The following is a 23724-nucleotide window of genomic DNA, read 5'->3' on the forward strand; positions in this document are numbered from 1 at the left end:
TAACGACTTCTGCTGGAGTCGGTACCTCTCCTTGTTCGAGCGATGTTCAGTCGGTCGATGTCACTGGCCTTCTAGCCATCGCCGATCGACTTTTAATTTTCCATTTAAAATCAAATCAAATCAAATGTATTTATATAGCCCTTCGTACATCAGCTGATATCTCCAAGTGCTGTACATAAACCCAGCCTAAAACCCCAAACAGCAAGCAATGCAGGTGTAGAAGCACGGTGGCTAGGAAAAACTCCCTAGAAAGGCCAAAACCTAGGAAGAAACCTAGAGAGGAACCAGGCTATGAGGGGTGGCCAGTCCTCTTCTTTCTGGCTGTGCTGCGTGGAGATTATAACAGAACATGGCCAAGATGTTCAAATGTTCATAAATGACCAGCATGGTCAAATAATAATAATCACAGTAGTTGTCGAGGGTGCAGCAAGTCAGCACCTCAGGAGTAAATGTCAGTTGGCTTTTCATAGCCGATCATTAAGAGTATCTCTACCACTCCTGCTGTCTCTAGAGAGTTGAAAACAGCAGGTCTGGGACAGGTAGCACGTCCGGTAAACAGGTCAGGATTCCATAGCCGCAGGCAGAACAGTTGAAACTGGAGCAGCAGCATGGCCAGGTGGACTGGGGACAGCAAGGAGTCTTTGTTTTGTCTTTGTTTTCTACACACCTGGTTGCAATTCCCCCATTACATGTCCATTATTTAACCCTCCGGTGTCCCCAGTGTCTGTGAGCATGTTTGTTCTATTGATCAGGCTGTTACTGACGGCTGGTATTTTGTTGCTGGGTTTTGTTATTACGCCCGTTTATGTCGTGGTGCCGGTATTTTTCCCGCACTGTAGTATTGTGTTTATATTGGTGTTATCTTGTATTAAATACCTTGTCCACGCATCTCAGCTCTCCTGCGCCTGACTACTTTTACCAGTTACCCACAGCCTTGACATTTATTGCTCTTTCGCTGTAAATATGTAGGTTATTGCACTTTCAAATTCATTTTATTGTGTATTATTCTGTGTTTTTATGTTTTGTGTACTGTATTTTTAAGCACATGACCAAATGAATTTTCCTCTGGTGGGATAATAAAGTTGATCTGTACTGAAGTGCACAACACAACAGTTGGTTCACGCTATTATTTAAGTGTGCACACAACTTGTCACCGTGTGCTCCCTCTCCGGCCTCTAGGTCACCAGGTTGCTGATTATTGCGCACGCCTGTCACCATCGTCACGTGCACCTGGACTCCATCATCTCCTTGATTACCTTCCCTATATCTGTCAGTCCCCTTGGTTCTTTCCTCAGGTGTTATTGAATCTGTTTCATGTCAGTGCGTTGTTTATGTTTGTTGTTTTATGTACCTTTATTTATTAAACACTCACTCCCTGTTCTTGCTTCCCAACTCTCAGCGTACATCGTTACAGAAAAACACCTCACCTAAGGAAAGCATCAGGGAATGTTTTTTTTCTTCTGTTGGAAGGTATGTCATGTCTGGGTGTACAGGAGCTACCAGGGAGGCCTCAGCCTGCTCGTCGGGCTCTCACGCCTCAGCCGGCTCGTCGGGCTCTCACGCCTCAGCCGGCTCGTCGGGCTCTCACGCCTCAGCCGGCTCGTCGGGCTCTCACGCCTTAGCCTGCTCGTCGGGCTCTCACGCCTCAGCCGGCTCGTCGGGCTCTCACGCCTCAGCCGGCTCGTCGGGCTCCTACGCCTCAGCCGTCTCGTCGGGCTCCTACACCTCAGCCTTCTCGTCAGGCTCTCACGCCTCAGCCGTCTCGTCGGGCTCTCACGCCTCAGCCGTCTCGTCGGGCTCTCACGCCTCAGCCGTCTCGTCGGGCCCCTACGCCTCAGCCGTCTTGTCAGGGCCCCTACGCCTCAGCCGTCTCGTCGGGCCCCTACGCCTCAGCCGTCTCGTCGGGCTCTCATACCTCAGCCGTCTCGTCGGGCTCTCACGCCTCCGCCTTCTCGTCGGGCTCCTACTCCTCAGCCGTCTCGTCGGGCTCTCATGCCTCAGCCGTCTCGTCGGGCTCTCACGCCTCCGCCTTCTCGTCGGGCTCCTACACCTCAGCCGGTTCGTCGGTCTCTCACGCATCACCTCCTTGATTACCTTCCCTATATCTGTCAGTCCCCTTGGTTCTTTCCTCTGGTGTTATTGACTCTGTTTCATGTCAGTGCATTGTTTGTGTTTGTTGTTTTATGTACCGTTTATTTCTGAAACCCTCACTCCAAGGAGGAATAAGAGGATGAGGGTCTGTAGAGTAGACATGAGACAAGAACAGTCAGCTCCTAACATCATGAAACAAACACCACTACCCAACAAATGGTGGAGCTTGGACTGTATCTGTCTATCACTGAACTCCAACAGAGCATGTCGCCTGAACCTTACCTGCTCTCTTGGTGTGGAGGAAAAAGAACACCAGGCCGCAGTAAACCCAGACAGTCTGGACACAGCAAGCTGTTTGTAAGCCACTTAGACAGTGAGACACAATAAGTAATCTAACATGAACCTTGACAGGCCCTTTAACAGCCCTCAGTTTCACAGCGAAAGTTGTGACCGACCGCAATACACCGTACCGGTACCTTTGTTCATTGGAAACTGAACTCACATCAACTCCATTACCACACGTTGCATCTGAACTCTCAATAGGAGGAGAGGAGGGTGTAGGGGATGAGGAGGGGTGAGGAGGGGGTGCTGGGTGTACACTATGACAGCTTGTGTTGTCTCTGCTCTGTGTCTGTGAGCACAGCGACATGGGGAGTAATAGATGGGTAGAATGTAGTCAGGTGACAGGACCTGTAATTACTGTCACTGAGACCAGACACTCTGTCTTCTTCTCCTCTCTCAGGGAAAACAAAAAGCAGCTGAGCGCTCTCCTCTCACATGCTCTGTGTCGTCACATGACTCACGGAAGTGTAGCCAGTCTGCCCGCTATTGTTCCAGGGGAGAGGAGAGCCAGAGGGTCAGGCGGGCAGCAGGGAGAAATGCTTTGTACCCCTCAATCCTCCTAACACAGCTTTAGGTGTGGCCAAACTGGGTCACTATAAAAAAGGATTCAGTATTGCAAGTATTTTCAAGTATTGCTTCAAGTACTCTCTTGGTCCCCATAGGATAACCCTTTTTAGTTCCAGGTAGAATCCTTTGGTGGTGAAAAAAGTTATACGAAGGACCTTTTTGTGGTGAAAGGGTTCCACATAGAACATTGTTTGAGTGAAAGGGTTACTACTTGGAACCAGAAATAGTTATTTTCAGAGGGTTCTCCAAGGGTGACAATTGAAAAACCCTTTATGGTTTTATGTAGCACCTCTTTTTCTAAGAGTCTAGTGGAAGTCTGCAAATCTTAATCAGGTGACTGTAGCCACCCTGCTATCAACCAACGAGACAGAACTAAGTCTCACAAAGCCCGTATCCACAAAGCATCTCAGAGTTGGAGTGCGAATCTAGCGTTCAGTTTTGACTTTGAGATCATAATGAATAGGATTGTATGGACAGATCCTAGTTCAGCACTCGCACTCTGAGACGCTTTGTGGATATGGGCCCAGGACTCACTGTGCACTGGATACAGGAGACTCAGCTTCTACTGTTCCTGTTGAACGAGAAATCTGTAGACCAGAATGTCTGTTTAAAAGAAAAACACAAATAGCCCCTTGTTGACAGAAATACTATGTGACACAGCGCAAGCACAAGTGATTTGTGTCTCTTACCCAGAGGTTAGGAACACAGCGCCAGTCAGTCTAAAGGCAGGTTGAGCCCTGAAACTATACAGAAGAGGAAGTGTACATAGTTTCCTGTCAATCATAATGTATCAGCACCACACATGTATCAAATTGTTATGACAGTTGATAAGGTAAAATCATTGATAACACTATTACTAGTATTAGTAAAGTGCCAAGTACTCAGTACTTCAGCAGAAAATAGAGCTATTTATTTCAAGTGTTTTGGGATATGTAGTACATGGCATGAGGGCCATGTGACACAGTGTATCTGAGAGAAAACAAAAAGACGTGGAGAAATTAAATCTGCTCTGTGAGAAATCCCAGATGGAATGTCTTTCTGTTGGATATGTCTGTGCTGAGACAGAGCTTTGCGACGCTTGGAAGGGAAGCCAAGAACATGACGAGAAAAACATGGCGGGACTTTGATGTACGACAAGCACATAAGAGGCAAAGTAACATTTTATTTTTGAAAGGAAAAGGGATGGAGTCTTTTGTTGCCAGATAGTGTCTATTATTCCTTTATTTGCTGTCTGTTACATTCTGGAATCCAGTATAGTCTTTTTTCACTCTGACAGCGAAGTGTGGACTTTTTTATTCTAATTTTCTTGTTCCTTTCTTTAGAAATCCCTACTGATTGTCCTGTCACCATTTCCTGGCTGCCTCCTCACCCTGTGGGGACAGATCCCTCACAAAATGGAATAAGAAATGACATATCTAATCTCACCAGATTGCCCCAGTTTTATTAGAAGAAGATTAGAATTTAATGCTATCAAATGAAATGCGGGATAAAGAAGCTCAATTTATGTTTTCTCCATGCCTTTGCACTTACTGTAGCCGTGTGATGATAACACATTACGAACAGCATCATCACAGCTTTGAAGTATTGATAAAATCCTGTTCAAAACGATCACCTCGACCAATCCTTATATTGTTTTTACCCCTCTTTGTCCCTTAACTAGCTCCCTGTTCTCAACAGTTCTCGGGCAGATCTCACAGGCATCTACACCCCAAACTCCCTCATTTTACAACATCCGCCATAATCCATCAGCCAGTAAAGGCAATATTTTTAAGAGGCCTGAACTCTGGATTAGCTTCATCTCCTTCGCACAGCCAAATTGCCATTTGTGCCTCTAGCAAGTGGGGTAATAGATTAAAGAAGACACATTAAAACAGTCAAACCTCTCAGTTTCATTACTCATTCATGAAATCCAGGAGAAACAACTGCCCTGTTGACAATGTCTAAATTACAAATTACCTTTCAATCACGTCCAAGTTATAAAATTAACTTCTGGCCACCAGCCAACAATGTGTGTTGAGGATACAGTAGGTTGATCTCACCTGTCAGTCTCACAGTCTCAATGGCAAGTACCAGCCCTACAAGAGTCAAAATACTGGATTGTGTGTGTGTGTGTGTGTGTGTGTGTGTGTGTGTGTGTGTGTGTGTGTGTGTGTGTGTGTGTGTGTGCCCCTACCAGTGGGCATCTGGATGTCGCCCGGAGAAGTGTAGCTCCAGCTGTAAAATCATCACCCCATCAGAACACGTCTGACACACATGTAACAACAGCCTGTTAAAAACATAATGGAACAATGAAATAGAACAGGATGGAAAATAACACGCAGAAGAGAAAATGAGGGCATGTGTAGGCCAGTCGCTGGAAGCGCAGCAAAAGTGAATGACACAGGCTATTTAAACATCGAAAGTCATAAATCCTCACATAGCAACGGAAAATAAAAACGACAAAATATGAATGCTTGTGCACATGGCTTGGAGCAGAATAACAAAAAAAAACATACACATACTATACTGTACGTACTATACTGTAATGTCCTTTGCTCCGCCGGACCGAGCTTCTTCGAAAAGAAAGCGCAGTGGCGGAGCTTCAGTGGCGTGCCCGAGCGCTGTGATAGCACTGCTCCAACCCCAGCCTCGGACGCGTCCACCTCCACTATGAACGCCAAAGAGGGGTCCGGATGGGCCAACAAGGGAGCGTTGCTAAACAGCGCCTTTAGACGATTGAAAGTTCTGTCCGCCTCTGCTGACCACCATAAACGCGCCGGCCCCTCCTTTAGCAGTGAGGTAATGGGAGCTGCCACCTGGCCAAAACCCCGGATAAACCTCCGGTAGTAATTGGCAAACCCTAAAAACCGCTGCACCTCCTTTACCGTGGTCGGAGTCGGCCAATTACGCACGGCCTTTACGCGGTCACACTCCATCACCACCCCCAGGATGGAAATGCAATAACCCAGGAAGGAAACGGCTTGTTTGGAGAACACACATTTCACGGGGGCCTCACTGCGGTGGCGGTCAGCGCTCCTCTTCTGCCGTCCACCAGCTTGTTTGAGTGATTCCTGGACGACCCTCCAGGTCTCCTTTGAGAGCTGCACACACTCCTCCCCCGCAGGAGCTTCGGTCTGGCTCTGATGCCACGGTGCCAGGACCGGCTGGTAGCCCAACACGCACTGAAAAGGCGACATGTTCGTGGAGGAGTGGCGGAGTGCCTCGCCCATTCTCCTGGCCAGTCCTGGCAATACGACCGCAGAAACCTAGCCACATCCTGGTTCACTCTCTCCATGGGCGGAGGTGGCTCAGAACTCACTCCGGAGAGCCTTGCGGTTGAGGGCAGAGCAGTTGCCGTATCAGGCGGTGATACAGCCCGACAGGATGCTCTCAATTGTCCATCTGTAAAAGTTGTGAAGGTTTTAGGTGACAAGCCAAGTTTGTCTGTGATGTGTACGCCAAGGAACTTAAAGCTTTCCACCTTCTCCACTACTCCACCTTCTTGCACTTCATGATGACAAAAGTGAGTGTCATTTAAATAGTCATCACTAAATAGTAATTTAGTTCAGTTATCTTTGCCTTCTTGGGTACAGGAACAATGGTGGCCATCTTGAAGCATGTGGGGAAAGCAGACTGGGATAGGGAGTGATTGAATATGTCAGTAAACACACCAGCCACCTGGTCTGCGCACACTCTGAGGACTCGGCTAGGGATGCCGTCTGGGCCGGCAGCCTTGCAAGGGTTAACTTCGGCCAAGGAGAAGGAGAGGGGGGGGGCTCGCATTCCTTGGTAGTGGGCTGTGTCAGTGTCACTGTATTATCCTCAAAGCGGGCAAAGAAGGTGCTTAGTTTGTCTGGAAGCAAGACGTCGGTGTCCGTGACGTGACTGGTTTTCTTTTTGTAGTCTGTAATTGCCTTTAGAAAATATGGAGAGTGGTACTCAGTAATGTGTTGCATTGGATTTGCCCTAAACATAACACTTTGTATTCAGGACAAAAAGTTAATTGATTTGCCACATTTTTTGCAGTATTACTTTAGTGCCTTGTTGCAAACAGGATGCATGTTTTTATATTTGTATTCTGTAAAGGTTTCCTTTTTTTCACACGGTCAATTAGGTTAGTAATGTTATTGATCCATCCTCAGTTTTCTCCTATCACAGCCATTAAACTCTGTAAATGTTTTAAAGTCACCATTGGTCTCGTGGTGAAATCCCTGAGCGGTTTCCTTCCTATAACTTTTAATAAAAATGTAAAAAATCCACTTTGACATTATGGGGTATTAGGTGTAGGCTGGTGACAATACAATCTACATTTGATAAATGTTCAATTCAGGCCGTAACACAACAAAATGTGGAAAAACTCACAGTACAGTGTTACATGGTTGTAGCATCCATGCTCACCCCACACAGTTATTACTTTTCCACTGACAAACTGTCACGACTTCCGCCAAAGTTGGTCCCTCTCCTTGTTCGGGCAGTGTTCGGCGGTCGACGTCACCGACCTTCTAGCCATCACTGATTAATTTTTCATTTTCCATTGGTTTTGTCTCGTCTTCCATCACACCTGGTTTCAATCCCATCAATTACATGTCTTTGCCGGTGATTGTTTGTTGTATGTATTGGTGCTAGTTATGTTCTTTATTTTATACATTTTGGTTTTCAGAGGTTTTGAATACTTATTAAACAGCTCAGTTTATACCAAGTTTATTCTCCTGTGCCTGACTTCCCTGCCACCAGCACGCACCCCATTACAGAATCACCGACCCGAACTATGGAGTCAGCAGGAGAAGGTACCCCGGCCATTGAGGTGGAGGAGCGCGTCCAGGAGCATGCAGCAATGCTTTACCATCTTTGCACCGCCATGGACTGCGTTGTCAAGACAATGGACCGCTGGGAGAGACAGGCAGACAGGCAGCTCCAATAGGCGACCAAGCACCCTGCGCACCAGGGACATATGCGTGGCGCGTGTAGCATATATCAAGATGTCATCAATATACACCACCACACCCTGCCCGTGCAGCTCCCTGAAAATCTTGTCTACGAAGGCTTGGAAGACTGATGGCGCATTCATCAACCCGTACGGCATGACGAGGTACTCATAGTGCCGAGGTGGTACTAAAAGCCGTCTTCCACTCATCTCCCTCTCGGATACGCACCAGGTTGTAAGTGCTCCTGAGATCTAGTGAAGAAGCGCGTCCGTGCATTGACTCTATCGCTGTGGCTATGAGCGGTAGCGGGTAACTATACCTTACAGTGATCTGATTCAGACCCCGATAGTCAATACACGGGCGCAGAATGCCAGAATGTTGGCGCAGACCGTCACTGCAGTGAGGCCCCGGTGTTCGCACCGTGGGACCGGGTCTGGCTCTCGACCCGAAACCTGTCCCTCCGCCTGCCCTGTCAGAAGCTGGGTCCGCGGTTTGTGGGGCCATGTAAAGTCCTGAGGAGAGTGAATGAGGTTTGTTTCAGATTACAGCTTCCCCCTTCCTCCGCCACCCTCTGGACACCGAGGGGGCCCCAGCGTACTCCGTTTGTTCCATACTTGATTCGAGATGTCGGGTGAGGGGCCTTCAGTGCCTCGTGGACTGGGAGGGGTATGGTCCGGAGGAGAGATGCTGGGTTCCATTGGAGGACGTGTTGGATCCTTCTATGCTGTGAGAGTTCCACCGTCCCCATCCGGATCGCCCTGCGCCTCGCCCTCCAGATTGTCCCCGAGGTCGGTGTTGACGCACTGCTGGAGCCGCGGGTCGGGGGGGGGGGGGGGGGGGTACTGTCACGACTTCCTCTGAAGTTGGTCCCTCACCTTGTTCGGGCGGTGTTCGGCGGTCGACGTCACCGACCTTCTAGCCATCACTGATCCATTTTTCATTTTCCATTGGTTTGGTCTTGTCTTCCATCACACCTGATTTCAATCCCATCAATTACGTGTTGTGTATTTAACCCTCTGTTTCCCCTCATGTCCTTGTCTGTGATTGTTTGTTGTATGTGTTGGTGTTAGTTATGTTCTGGTGTCCGACGGGTTTTGCACCCTCTTATTTTATTTTATACATTTTGGTTTCCGGAGGTTTTGAATACTTATTAAACAGCTCCATTTATACCAAGTTCATTACACAAACACCCATGGGAACGAGCTGAGAGAGCACATTTCATTACCTGTTGTTAGCAGATTGTGTGCGTGGGTGTGTTGTATGTGAAATTATGTGGATATGCCTATCTGTCAATAAACCGTTGCCTAAGTTATGTTACTTGTGTATAATGTACACTGAGCAAACCAAACATTAGGAACCCCTCCCTAATATTAAGTTGCACCACCTCCCTCAGAACAACCTCAATTCGTCAGGGCATGGACTCTACAAGGTGTTGAAAGCGTTCCACAGGGATGCTGGCCCATGTTGACTCCAAAGCTTCCCACAGTTGTGTCAAGTTGGCTGGATGGTAGACCATTTGGAGGGTGAACAATTTGGACCATTCGGGTAGTGGAACCTTCTTGATACACACGGGAAACTGGTGAGTGTGAAAAACACAGCAACTTTGCATTTTAGTGCAACCAACTGAAGTGAACAACAATAGGAGGAAGACAGCGGTGCACTCATACATTAGGGAGTGATGTCTTGCCGTTGGGAGCAGACCAGCGACTGGTGTGTGAGCAGAAGGGTTCATCTGTAACCAGATGGGCAGCAGTAGCATGCAGCAGTGGGTAGGAGGAGAAACAGTGGGTTGGACACATTGGTTGGGTGCTCAGACTGAGAATCAGAGATCGACTTGAAGCTATGATAAACATTCCCTCTATAAACACTCTCTAGTCGTACAACCTGGTGTCAGTTTAGAAGCATCACACTGTGAAGCTTTTGCAATGTCATAATACTGAAGAACAATCAAATACGGTCAGGGCACGGTGCGTCAGTCTATCCCACTGCACTGCACGTTCACAATTCTGCCATCCATTTTGTCTTTTTTTTCTCCTGTGGCGGTGGTGTCGAGGGTGTCTGCTGAACAAGGACAGTGTGGGAGAAGAGAGAAGGGAGAGTAGAGTGAGTCCCAGAGACAGACGCAGTCAGAGCGGCCCACAATGGTGTGGTACCATGCCAGTCCTCCCAGTGGAGGGAACAATGTGGCCACTCTCCAAACAACTACGCAGCATATTAACAAACACATTCTGTACCGTTTCCATTTGAAATAAACATGCTCGTACACACACACACACACACACACACATACAAACACATTCACTCACTCTCTTTCATTCCTCATACACACCAGCTCACACTTGCTACACATATGCACACATAGGGACTAACGGAACAAATAGCCTTCCAAGCTCCATCGAAAGGAGGAAATAGTATTTGAGGCTGATCTGTGATTTAGTCCTTCAACCTACATGGAGCTTAATCAGAGTAGTATAACATATTAATTAAGCTTTCCTGTCTGAGGAGGTTCATATCACACACTATAATTACTATCATGTCTGCCAGGGGAGAGCCAACGCACACCATAGCCTTGTATTGTTGGCTCTGAGCTAAAAGTCAGGCAGTTACCATTGGTCTGCCTCAATCTCATTAAAGTTCACCCAAGCGTGAGTGAGCGTGTAGAAGAGCGAGCAAGAGAGCGAGAGAGATACACAGAGAGTGCACATGTATTGTACAAGCATAGATTCCTATAGAATTCGTATAGGGATTACAATAACATGGATTTAGGCCCACATTATTTCTTACAGTATTTTTACAGGTCAAGCCATACAGTAATGCGGAACACTGAATTATTAGTGCGTGCCGATAAAGCCCCTGAAAAAGTATGTGCAGGTCTTGCTTCAGTTGAACAGGAAAGACAAAAACCCGGCGTCAGCTTTGGTAACACTCAAGTAGGCATGGTGCAGCGAGAGCAGAGACAGAGAGGAGACTTCAACAAAGAGAGAGGAACAGAGGAGGAGGAAAGATAAGTGTTGTCTCTCTCTCTCTGCAATGTAATCTGGGTCCTCTTCCTGCTGTCGCTCATGCTAATGGTCTCTGACTTGGAGGGAAGCCACACAGCAGAGTAGAGCAGAGCGGAGAATGGCAGGGCTGGGACTGACTGACGCAGGGACTGAGTGACTGGGGCCTCCTCAGTAATGACCCAGCAACCAATGGGCCTGAACAGAACCTGATGCAGCATGAACCTCACACAGCCCCAGACACACTGCATGCTTAGAGATAGAACACAACACACAGACTCAGACCCATACAATTACACTCGCATGAATGTGACCACACAAACGTATACGACATAGCCTGGGCATAGAATTAGGCAGAAGCAAAAAAAAGTATGTTCTGCTCACTAACTGACCCCAAAGCCCAACCTGCAAATGGTTGGTATTGATGAACAGTCTGAAGCCTAATTCCAATGGTCTGATCAAAGCTGTCAGACAGAACTCTCCCCTTATCCTTTTCAGTCTGTTTGCTTCTATCTCTCTCTCTGTCCTTATGCACTAGGCTTAATGAGCTGTAATGAATTCGGTACACTGGATATCAGAGAGTCATCCCAGAGCCCTGGTCACATGAGAGAGGACCGAGCGAAGGCAGAGAGAAGAAGACAGAGAGGAGAGGAGAGAGAACAGAGGACAGAGAGGAGAGGGCGGAGAAAAGAGGCCAGAGAGGATAGGCCAGAGAAGAGGGCAGAGAGAAGAAGACAGAGAGGAGAGGAGAGAGAAGAGAGGACAGAGAAGAGAGGGTGGAGAAAAGAGGACAGAAAGGAGAGAACAGAGTGAAAAGGTCAGAGCGGAGAGAACCAGAGGTCTGCTCTGTCAGAGATCTCCAGCCATATCTGCACTCCACCTCAACCTGCACTCAACCCAATACCTCAGTGTTAGCCATCAAAACATGAACAACCATACAGGTTTGAGGAAGAGGTGATTGTACAAAACATTAGGAACACCTTCCTAATATTGAGTTGCATTCTCTTTTGCCCTCAGAACAGGTTCAATTTGTTGGGGGTATGGCCTCTGCAAGGTGTCAAAAGCATTCCACAGGGATGCTGGACCTTGTTGACTGCAATGCTTCCCACAGTTCGGCTAGTGGACCATTCTTGATGCACACAGAAAACTGTTGAGTGTGAAAAACCCAGCAGCGTTGCAGTTCTTGACACACTCAAACAGGTGTGCCTGACACTTACTACCATACCCTGTTCAAAGGCACTTCAATCTTTTGTCTTGTCCATTCACCCTCTGAATGGCACACATCCACAAACCATGTCTCAATTGTCTCAAGGCATAAGAATCCTTCTTTAACCTCTCCTCCCCTTCATCCACACTGATTGAAGTGGATTTAACAAGTGACATCAATAAGGGATCATACTGTAGCTTTCACCTGCATTTACCTGGTCAGTCTATGTCATGGAAAGAGCAGGTGTTCCTAATGGTCAGTGTACAATCCTATCATATGAGAGTTTGGGTGAATGTCACTTTATGTTACAGTACAACAGCCAAAGGATGTTCAATTCAATCCACTGGCACAAAAGAGGACGACGACTAGACCATGGGAGGAACAGCTCCTGTTTGGGAAGCTTCCTGTGTGATACTATCCTGCTGCCAGAGGGCTGGGAGAGGAGACCCGTTAGACTCAGACCTCTAAGAGATGTCGTAAGACTGATGGCACTATGGGGAAACATCACTGCAGCGGGCTGGACAATACCGTGTTCTGCCGAGCAGATTCCCAATGTATGAACACAAGGACCTGGCGATGTTGTGTAACACAACAACTCTTCTGCCCCCGAGCCGTGAAGATAACACATCCCGAGATAGACGTGTCTTGTTTTTTAGGGAAACACATCTGGCTGTCTTTCCTTTCGTGATTCACCTCCACCTTGGCCCGAAGGTCGTACTCAACTTCTCTCATGTCACAATAGGCATTCAAACGTTGACCCCCCCTCCACGCATGTTGAGTTCATGGCGGCTTTGATGTTCAGATGACCCTCTATCAAGATATTACACCGTCTTAAACGTACACACACATCTGACACAATGCTCATGGCAAGAGACAAACAAAGCAAGGTTTACATGTACACTTATAACATTTATAGAGCTAAATACAAAAAAAACACTGTGGTTTACAGATCAATCATCAAAAACAACAACATAAATAGTTTGCATGACCGTGACAAAATAACTTGGTCCCTGTAGTAGCAGATGAGTAAGCGGGAGTGATAGCCGCTGTCTTATTGCTTTCAGAATTAACAGAACAGAAAGGCCTGCACACTGAATAAGCTCCCAATGACCACATCATTGACCACGTCTCCATCCACGAGGGTCTTGGCCTGACGAAGATCCTGGTGGATCAAAACCGTGCGGTGTGCAGGCCCTTTCTGTGCTTCTCTAGTATTGTACTTAATCAGCCCGGGCACCTACGTTTTTTCTAAGGATGTGTGTATTGACCACCAACGTTTCTTTCAGAATGAACAACCCAATATGTCCAGAAGGTAAATACTGTAGGTCTTAACGGACCCGTCCTCTACATAAGCACCTTGTCCCTTAGTAGTTATGGTGAGGGGACATATGTCCCTTCATATCCGGTCCCAGTCTCTCCCAAGAATACTACCTGTCCCTCATACTGGGAGAATTTAGCTGTCTGAGGCTGAGCCCAACATGATGAACTAATGATGAGCCCAGGTGCCAGGCGCCGAGCACACACCCATAGCACAGTGACCTGATGGCTAATGACCTTTACTGTACTGAACGGTGTGCACAGCTAACGATACCAAACGCATTACATAACATTACCAGAACACTGCCGGAACATCACAGCTAGGTCAACGCCCCTTTCCTGAGTGTTTTGATACATCAGGAAGGATACTGTACAACATTCACTGAGTGACAGAACTCAGGAAAGAGAAAGAGAAGGAAGGGTGGAAGAGGAGGCATGAGTTTCAGACCGAGGATTGGGTAGCAGTGTGATTGCGAGAGTTTCACCACTGAGGGTGTTGTAGATATGGGAGTGATGGTAATGATGGTTGGGATCTAGAGGGCTGTAGGCTCAGGCTGTAGTGGCTTGTAACTGTAGTGCACTGTGGGTTGTACTGTAGTGTGGTAGTGTAGTGTACTGTCAGTTGTCGTGTAGGGAGGGCTCTCTCTGGAACCCTGCTAGTAGCTCTGTAGTTCACGGGTACAGGTGGCGACGGGTTCCATGGCAACCTTGCCCATGACAACCATGTGCCAGTGTTTGTCTCTAACAGGATGAGCCAGGTCAATGGAGATCACAGCTGTCCAACGATCAGTCTGTCTGTCTATGGGACACACACGGTGTGAAATGAAGAGCCCTAAGTCAGAGTCTGTGTGTCCTTCCTTTGTTCATGGGATCTGGATCTGTAGCTCCTCCTCCTCTTCGTCTGGGTCGCTGGGCGGTCCATCTGGGTTCTCCGGGCTGAACCGAGCTGACCTCATCTTCCCAAACAGGCCCGGGCTCTTCTGCCGCCGCAGTCTAGAACAGAGGAACACAGAGGAGAGGAAGAGTGAGTGGACTTGAGTGAGAAGGCTACTTCAGGTTTTGATCTCCATTTTCCACAACTGGCACTTAAAGGCCCAGTGCTGTCAAAATTCTGTTTCTCCTGTAAAAGTCTGATTATTCCCCCAACAACTAAGGTAAAGTTCTTCCAGAAAATCACTGTGGAGATCTCAAAGGTGAGCGAGTAAACAAAGGCATATTTCAGGACTCTGCGTCGGATAAACAAACCATGCATAATTCACCATTGCCTAAAAGCCCAGCACAACAGAGCTGCTTCCGTTGCCAGGTAACACTCAGTTAGCCAGCAATGACCAGTTACTGAGCCACGGCTGCTATACTGGTGATCATATCACAAGGACAACAGTGAAATACTAACATTATCTCTACAGAGGTAGAGCGGGGGGACAGGAAGAGAGAGGGAGAGAGGAATAGAGAGAGAGAGAGAGAGGTCTGCTCTCTACAACCAAGGTACATTTTTTGAAATTCAGCAGAAGGTTCCCATCAAGCCTGGCTGTAATGAATCCCTCTGAGGCTCAGAGAAAAGCTTAAATTATTTATCAACGAGCCGCTTGCCGAATTGATCTTCATTTTGAGATGATTCATCACCTTGACTTGGGCCCAAAATCATACCTGCGTGTTTGCAGTCGGCTCGGTCTGCGCCATAATGACAAAGACAAACAGGTACAAAGGAAAAGCAGACGCAGTTAATTCCTTAAACCAACACGCTCTCTCTTTCCTGTCTGTTTCACTCTCTCTTTACCTTCTCCAGCTCCCTCCTTCTCTCTCTTCTACTTTCTCCAACTCCTTCCTTCCCCTGTGTCGTAGCAAGTTCAGTATATCTGCTGTCAGTCTTTATTAGGACACAACAGCTTAACCGTCAGGAAACTTGTGTTGAAGACAATGCCTGGCGTCTGAGGCTGTCCAGGTAAATAGAGGACTCATTAGAGAGGAGGAGCCTAGCCAAGACCCCAGACCAGCCCAGCTCCCAGGCCATGCAGTTACACTGCTGATCAACTAGAGTCTAGACAGTAGCACTCATGAACCTACGATAGCTAACAACACTAGGCCAGCCACCACTGCACCACTGCCTGCCTGGGACTGACTGACTGACTGACTGACTGACTCACTGACTGACTAAAGGACTTACTGAGTGACTGACTCACTGACTGACTGACTGACTGACTCACTGACTGACTCACTGACTGACTGACTGACTGACTGACTGTCTGACAGACTGACTGACTGACTGAAGGATTCACTGACTGACTAAAGGACTTACTGAGTGACTGACTCACTGACTGACTGACTGACTCACTGACTGACCAACTATCTGACTGACTGACTCACTGACTGACTAAAGGACTTACTGAGTGACTGACTCACTGACTGACTGACTGACTGACTGACTGACTGACTGTCTGACAGACTGACTGACTGACTGACTGACTGACTGACTGACTCACTGACTGAAGGATTCACTGACTGACTGACTGACCCATTGTCTGACTGACTGACTCACTGACTGACTGAAGGACTCACTAACTGACTAACTCACTGACTGATTCACTGACTGACTCACTGACTGACTCACTGACTGACTGACGCACTGACTGAAGTGCTCACTGACTGACTGAAGGATTGACTGACTCACTGACTGACTGACTGACTCACTGACTCACTGACTGACTCACTGACTGACATACTGACTGACTGAGTGACTGACTGAATGACTCACTGACTGGCTGACTGACTGACTCACTGACTGACTGGACTCACTGACTGACTGACTGACTGACTGACTGACTGACTGACTGACTGACTGACTGAAGGACTGACTGACTGAAGGACTGACTGACTGAAGGACTCACTGACTGACTGACGGACTCACTGACTGACTGACTGACTGACTGACTGACTGATTGAATATGAGAGGGTGGGTAAGCTGGCTGTAAACAGATAGTGAGATTTACATTATGAGCTGTCCAAGTTCATGAGTAATCAATGTGAGCTGGGGGCGCTAATCAGTCAGTAATGATACTGTGGGACCCATATAAATATTAGGCATAAAAAATAGCCACCCTTCTTTTTTATATTATTATTATGGGTAATATCTTTAGACAATCACATGGTACTGCAAAGCAGACCAGTACTTTAGGGTAAAAGATGGTTATTGTAGTTATTACTGACTAATGCTCAATGTCAGGCACTGTTAGGCCAACTAAGAGATCTCAGAGGTCTTAGGGCTCTTAGATTATTGACCATCAGTAGAACGAGACCTAGTGATGATAGAGGCAGCATGTCTGATGTGCCATGTACACTACCGTTCAAAAGTTTGGGGTCTCTTTGAAATTGACATTTTCTGTCCATTAAAATAACATCAAATCTATCAGAAATACAGTGTAGACATTGTTAATGTTGTAGATGACTATTGTAGCTGGAAACGGCAGATTTTTTATGGAATATCTACATAGGCGTACAGAGGCCCATTATCAGCAACCATCACTCCTGTGTTCCAATGGCACATTGTGTTAGCTAATCCAAGTTTATCATTTTAAAAGGCTAATTGTAACGATCGTCTGTGGTGGAAGAAGGTGAGGACCAAAGTGCAGGGTGGTAAGTGTTCATGTTTTTAATCAAATAACTGAATACTGAACAAAACAACAAACGACAACAAACAGTCCCGTAAAGTGAATGAAAAAACACTAAACAGGAAATAAACACTCACGAAACACAGGTGGAAAAAGGCTACCTAAGTATGATTCTCAATCAGGGACAACGATTGACAGCTGCCTCTGATTGAGAACCATACCAGGCCGAACACAGGAAATCCCAAATTATAGAAAAAAGAACATAGACAATCCACCCAACTCACGCCCTGACCATACTGAAACAAAGACATAATAAAATAACTAAGGTCAGAGTGTGACACTAATTGATCATTAGAAAACCCTTTTGCAATTATGTTAGCACAGCTGAAAACTGTTGTTCTGATTAAAGATGCCATACAACTGGCCTTCTTTAGACTAGTTGAGTATCTGGAGCATCAGCATTTGTGGGTTCAATTACAAGCTCAAAATGGCCAGAAACAAAGACTTTCTTCTGAAGCTCGTCAGTATATTCTTGTTCTGAGAAATGAAGGCTATTCCATGAGAAAAATTGCCAAGAAACGGAAGATCTCGTACAACGCTGTGTACTACTCCCTTCACAGAACAGAGCAAACTGGCTCTAACCAGAATAGAAAGAGGAGTGGGAGGCACCAGTGCACAACTGAGCAAGAGGACAAGTACATTAGAGAGTCTTGTTTTAAAGTTCTCCAGATACAGAGAAATACACCTACTGTGTTGTATACTAACCGAGTGTCTAGCTAGCCAACTGGCAAGGTGGTGCGTCACAGTGAGTTATGAAATTAGCCATCTGTAACCTCGAATATGAGTGGAAATGTGAATGTGTCCATAGTATCATTTCTTCACTGTTTTATAAAGTAAAAGTGTTTAGTACAAGTTTATATCCTTTTAAGATAATGAGAATTGACATATTTGTGATACAGAGACTAATGATCATAGTCAGAAGGAGACCTAGTGATGATAAAGCCGGCATGCCTGATGTGCCCTGTCTGTCTTGTGATTTAAAAAAAAGAAAAGTAATAATTCTAAACTTCTACACGCTTGAAAGTCGGTGACATTGTTCAAGTGTGCAACAATACCAGCAATAGAGGAGTGTGTGTGTTCAGTGTGTGTTTAGTGAGTGTTCAGTTTGAGTTCAGTGTGTGTTTAGTGAAAGTTCAGTGTGTGTTCAGTGTGTGTTTAATGAAAGTGCAGTGTGTTCAGTGTGTCTTCAGTGTGTGTTTGGTGAACATTCAGTGTGTGTTCAGTGTGAGTGTTCAGTGTGTGTTCAATATGTTCAGTGTAAGTGTTCAGTGTGTGTTTAGTGAGCATTGAGTGTGTGTTCAGTGTGTGTTCAGTGTGAGTTCAGTGTGTGATCAGTGTGTGTTTAGTGAGCGTTCAGTGTAAGATCAGTGTGTGTTTAGTGTGAGTTCTGTGTGTGTTCAGTGTGATAGCGCAGTGTTTGTTCAGTGTATTTAGTGTCCGTGTTCAGTGTGTGTTCAGTGTGAGTGGTCAGTTTGTGTTTGGAATGTGTTTATTGTGTTTAGTGTGTTCAGTGAGTGTTCAGTACTTGTTCAGTGTGTTCAGCATGAGTGTTCAGTGTGTGTTTAGTGAGCTTTCAGTGTGTGTTCAGTGGGAGTGTTCAGTGTTTGTTCAGGGTGTTCAGTGTGAGTGTTCAGTGTGTGAGTGTTCAGTGTGTGTGTGTTCAGTGTGTGTTTAGTGTGTTCAGTGTTTGTTTAGTGTGTTCAGTGTGTGTTCAGTGTGAGTGTTGAGCTGTGTGTTCAGTGATTGTTCAGTGTGTGTTCAGTATGAGTGTTCAGTGTTTCTTCAGTGTGAGTTTTCAGTGTGTGTTTAGTATGTTCAGTGTGTGTTCAGTGTTTGTTCAGTGATTGTTCAGTGTGAGTGTTGAGCTGTGTGTTCAGTGATTGTTCAGTGTGTGTTCAGTGTGAGTGTTCAGTTTTGGTCAGTGTGTTCAGTATGAGTGCTCAGTGTGTGAGTTTTCAGTGTGTGAGTGTTCAGTGTGTGTTTAGTGTGTTCAGTGTGTTTAGTGTGTGCTTAGTGAGCGTTTAGTGTGTGTTCAGTGTGAGTATTCAGTGTTTGATCAGTGTGTTCAGTATGAGTGTTCAGTGTGTGTTGAGCTGTGTGTTTAGTGATTTTTCAGTGTGTGTTCAGTGTGAGTGTTCAGTGATTGATCAGTGTGTGTTGAGCTGTGTGTTCAGTGATTGTTCAGTGTGTGTTCAGTGTGAGTGTTCAGTGATTGATCAGTGTGTGTGTGTGTTCAGTGATTGTTCAGTGTGAGTGTTGAGCTGTGCCCCATGCATCATCCCGTTGGGAGACAAAGTGACACTAATGTGACACGGTGGCTCTGTGGGGCCATATCTGATCCCTCACCCGCAGGCTTCAGCACCTCACTCTGCACATCAAAGACCCAACACAGCTTCACATAATGAATCCACTCCCTCCTCAATTATAGATGACCCTGGTCTGAGCTGCAGCTCAACCAGCAAAGGACACTCCCTCACTCCCTGACAAACAACATCCTTATTAAAACTACACAACCACTCATGTTATTATGATGTGAGAGAGTTGAACTATTTCTAGAAATTTGCAGGATGGATTGGCGTGCCTGTTCGCAGTGAATCTGCAGTAGTGTGCGCTGCTGTGTGTGTTGTGATGACGCACAGCTAGAATGGCTCAAGGGTGAACTGAGCCTCAGTTTAGAAAAATAAAGAACACTGCCTCCCACACAGCCAGGGATCACTCTCCGTCAAATTAGATTATTCAACCAGGTAGAGAGAATCAGCCTCTAAGATATGTCCGCCATAGAGAAAACTAAACCCTGGCAAGTACAGAATATACTATGTTAAGTATTTCCAAGAAGTAGTATCTGTGTTAGTGCTCCCATTTACTAGTCTCTGTTCCCATCCTCTGTGGTGTAATGCTAGCCTGGTTCCAGGTCTGTTTGTGCTGTCCTGTCAATGTCTGTGGTTATGGACTATATACAGGAGTTAGCAGGACAATACCAACAGATGTGGAATCAGGCTAGTATGATGGAGCCAGAGGCCTAGATTGACCCTCTCTTTTCCCCAGGCCATGTTAGTATACTGGGGGATTCACTGACAGGAACAGAGATCATTTTAATGGCGCTAAATTACACATAATAGTGTTTTGACCACAGTCACCCACTAAACGACTAAAAGCTTTTCCATTGCCCAAACACTTAGCAAGGCCATTTTAAGGTGTCAGAGAGTACATCTGAAAGACAAGAGAGAGAGAGAGAGAGAGAGAGAGAGAGAGAGAGAGAGAGAGAGAGAGCGAGAGAGCGAGAGAGAGAGAGAGAGAGAGAGAGAGCGAAAGAGGGGGTGGGGGGATAGAGAAATGATACCCACTGGGCAAAAACTGGTTGAATCATCACATTGTTTCCATGTCATTACAAAAACATAAATGTGATTTGCTAAGAAGTCATCAACGTAGGGGAATTTCCCGTTTTTTCCACACAACTGTGAACTTAAATCCAATGACATGAAATGTTTTGTTGATTTCACGTCGAATTCACGTTAGTTGACAACTCAACAGAAAATGAAATCAAACCCAAACAATTAAATTGCGTCTGTGCCCAGTGGGTAGTCTATATTTTCATGCTGCTACTATAATTAATTTATCAAACTCATGCCCAATTGCTTCCACAATATCTTCCACAACAAAGCCTCCGCTACAAATGCATGAACGCAAATCAATCTAATCTATAAAGCCAACAGCCTTGCTAAACTGCTAATGTGTTATTTCTGTCTGTTCACAGCTGGTACAATATCAAACAGCAATGTGGCACACTCCGTGGGAATATACAGTATGAAGGTTATACGTTAGATTGAAAGGATAGAGAAATCAAGGTTAGAAAGATCTCAAATACCAACACAATCCTAAGCCCTTCCTCTTAAATCTATAGACAAAACCAACGTTGTTTTTTCCCCCCTCGCTTTCCCTCTCTTTTCTAATCCTCCTCTCCTACTCCGTCTCTTCTGTTATATAACCACCTCTCAGATCACGTTAAACCCACTAACGCGGCTCCTCGGAAGACATACAAGCCGAGAGGAGAACTTCAATTGGCAGCGCACACAACCTGCTGTCAACATCCACAGCTCTACATTGGGGCTGTGCGTGTTAAGCCTCTCACTGTTCATCCAGAGAGTTTTGCTAATATCGTTGGTGCTCCACAACCTGCGTCCCATTTTGAAGTCTGAATTGGCCCCCTGACTGCGCTAAACAGACAAGCCTGCTACAGTGACGGGAAATCAAAAGAAAAGAACATGCTTCATTTGATCCACTTTCTAATTGCCTTCAGAGTGCCGAGTATTTGGAGAGATCTGAACGTCCTGCCGGTCCACCAGAAATGACACAACACACAGAAAGAAAAACACCCTTTCTTACCACATGCACATGCATTCCCATCACATGCACATGCATTCCCATCACATGCACATGCATTCCCATCACATGCACATGCATTCCCATCACATGCACACACTATCCTGAAAAGTTTATTGTGGACCATTAAGCTGTCAGTCTTCAGACCAGAGGGGTACACTACAAAGTAGGATCAATGAGTTAGCCAGCTAACTTTGATAAACAGCCATGAATAACGATTGATTTTATGGTTCATTAAGGAAGTTAAACTTAGATATGTGCTTTTGGATGTTGAATCAATTAGACCATGCCCATTTCAAGCTTATTTTTCAAAGAAATTATAAGTCATCTCAGAATATTAAGGCAAGTTAGCTGGCTAACTCATTGATTCTGCTTTGTAGAATAGGCCTACACCTCAGCCATAGAAGTGGCTAGTTGTTTATGTCCAGTGTGACAGATTGGAGCGGCACAGTATCGCAAAGCGTAAAGGCCAGATCCTGGTGTAAAGATGCCTCACATGACATCACCACACCTCCGGTTCAGGACCTTTCTGTTTTAACAACGTTCTGACAGTGTCATGGCGACAGCGTTACAATAACGCCCCCCATTGTTAGGGACCTTTCTCATGGTGGCTAGCTTTGTCTGTCTGTCTGTCTGTCTGTCTGTCTGTCTGTCTGTCTTTCGTGTTCATCTCTTATCTCCCTCTCCATTTCTCCCAGGCCGTTATATCCACACGCTTCAGCGCCGTCTGCAACTATCTCACCACTGACCCTAGGCCTGTTAACAAACCCGGGGGCCAAAGGTCATGTGTGTATAGGCTATGTGGAGTATGTTTGTGTTTGTGTGTGTGTGTGCGCCTGTGACATTGAGCGTGTGTGCACAGGATTAGACGATCCACAGAGGATTGATTGATAAATCGATGTGAAGGATGGACTTTTAACAAGCTACAGTAAAATAAGCATTTGGCAGGCTGGGCCACTAACCACCCCTTCCCCACCACTCACTCACACACACACACACTCACACACACACACACACACACACACACACACACACACACAGTACTGGCTGTCCCAGAATGCAACAGAGGTTTTCCCGGATCACCTGGCCTGGTCTGAGGTATTGATTTAGACATTAGCTTTATGATCATAGACTGGGCTGGAGCTGGGAGACCACTAAACTATTTATATCTCAGACAGACAGGCTGGGATGTGGTGAGAACTATTCCCCTGGTTAAAGGGATAGTGAGACATTTTGGCAATTACGTTTTTCTACTTCCCCAGGGTCAGATGAACTCTTGGATACCATTTTTATGTCTCTGAGTGTAGTTTGAAGGAAGGTGTAGGTCGTTTCTGGAGCCATTGCTATCTAGCGTTTGCGCAATCACTGAAGGTCTATAGGAACAGCTAGTATGCTAGTTCATCTGACTGGGTGTGTAGAAAAAAGGGCTTTTATTGCCATAATGTCACATTATCCCTTTAAAGAGTCAGAGCAGAGAGATCAAAGAAAGCATTACATGTGGCCGGAAGAGATGGGAGAGAAAGAAATGACAGAAAGAGAGAGGAGTGATAGGATAGTAAAATACCAATCGGAAAGGTAGTGGACAACCACTAAATCTCAAAATCCTTCATCTATTAATATTTCATTTAAAAAAAAATACATGAATATTCCCACTCCTATCCAGCTACGACCCGTGCATCAGGGTTAATGTGGGTTGAGCGAGTTCATCCACGTACAGTACAGTGTTATACTAGGTACCTGATGGGGCCTGACTTCCACACTGTTCCAGGTCAGGGCTCCATGAGGCCGTGTGTGTGTGTTCCTAAAGGCGTTTCCATGCCAACACGCCTGTCACCCCTCTGCTAAGCTACAGGGGGCCAGCACCGCTATGCTGCACACAGGCTCTGTGTTACTACGGTAAATTGTGACTGGGCGGCCCGCGATTGGCTGTCGGAGGGGATGAGCTGGGACGCGGGTGGAATGATAAGGCAGAGAGAGAGAGAGAGACAGAGAGATAGAGAGAGAGAGAGAGAGAGAGAGAGAGAGAGAGAGAGAGAGAGAGAGAGCTGGGGGACAGGACGGCTAGTAGACAGACTGGCCTAGTGTGAGCAGGGCTGCTTGCCTGACAAACTAAGACACAAGCCTCACAGTGGGCTAATATTCTCCAGCTAAGATACCTGGGAGAACTAGAGTTTAGAACACAAGCATGGCAGCCATACACTGTCTGATTAAACATCTTAAACTACCAAAGACCGCTGAGAAGGGTATGACAT

The 23724-nt window shown here is 46.2% G+C and overlaps 1 protein-coding gene across 1 annotated transcript in view; it reads right to left on the reverse strand.

Moving 5' to 3' along the window:
* Nucleotides 1-10665: 10665 nt before the first annotated feature.
* LOC139384699 (coiled-coil domain-containing protein 102A-like) overlaps nt 10666-23724 on the reverse strand; it is a 70439-nt gene continuing 57380 nt past the window's right edge. The window contains exon 9 of the mRNA XM_071129529.1: nt 10666-14420. Within this exon, the coding sequence (XP_070985630.1) occupies nt 14291-14420 (130 nt within the window). The 3' untranslated portion in view covers nt 10666-14290. The remainder of the gene's footprint in view (nt 14421-23724) is intronic.

Source organism: Oncorhynchus clarkii, chromosome 26 (assembly GCF_045791955.1).
Source record: "Oncorhynchus clarkii lewisi isolate Uvic-CL-2024 chromosome 26, UVic_Ocla_1.0, whole genome shotgun sequence".
NCBI lineage: Eukaryota > Metazoa > Chordata > Actinopteri > Salmoniformes > Salmonidae > Oncorhynchus > Oncorhynchus clarkii.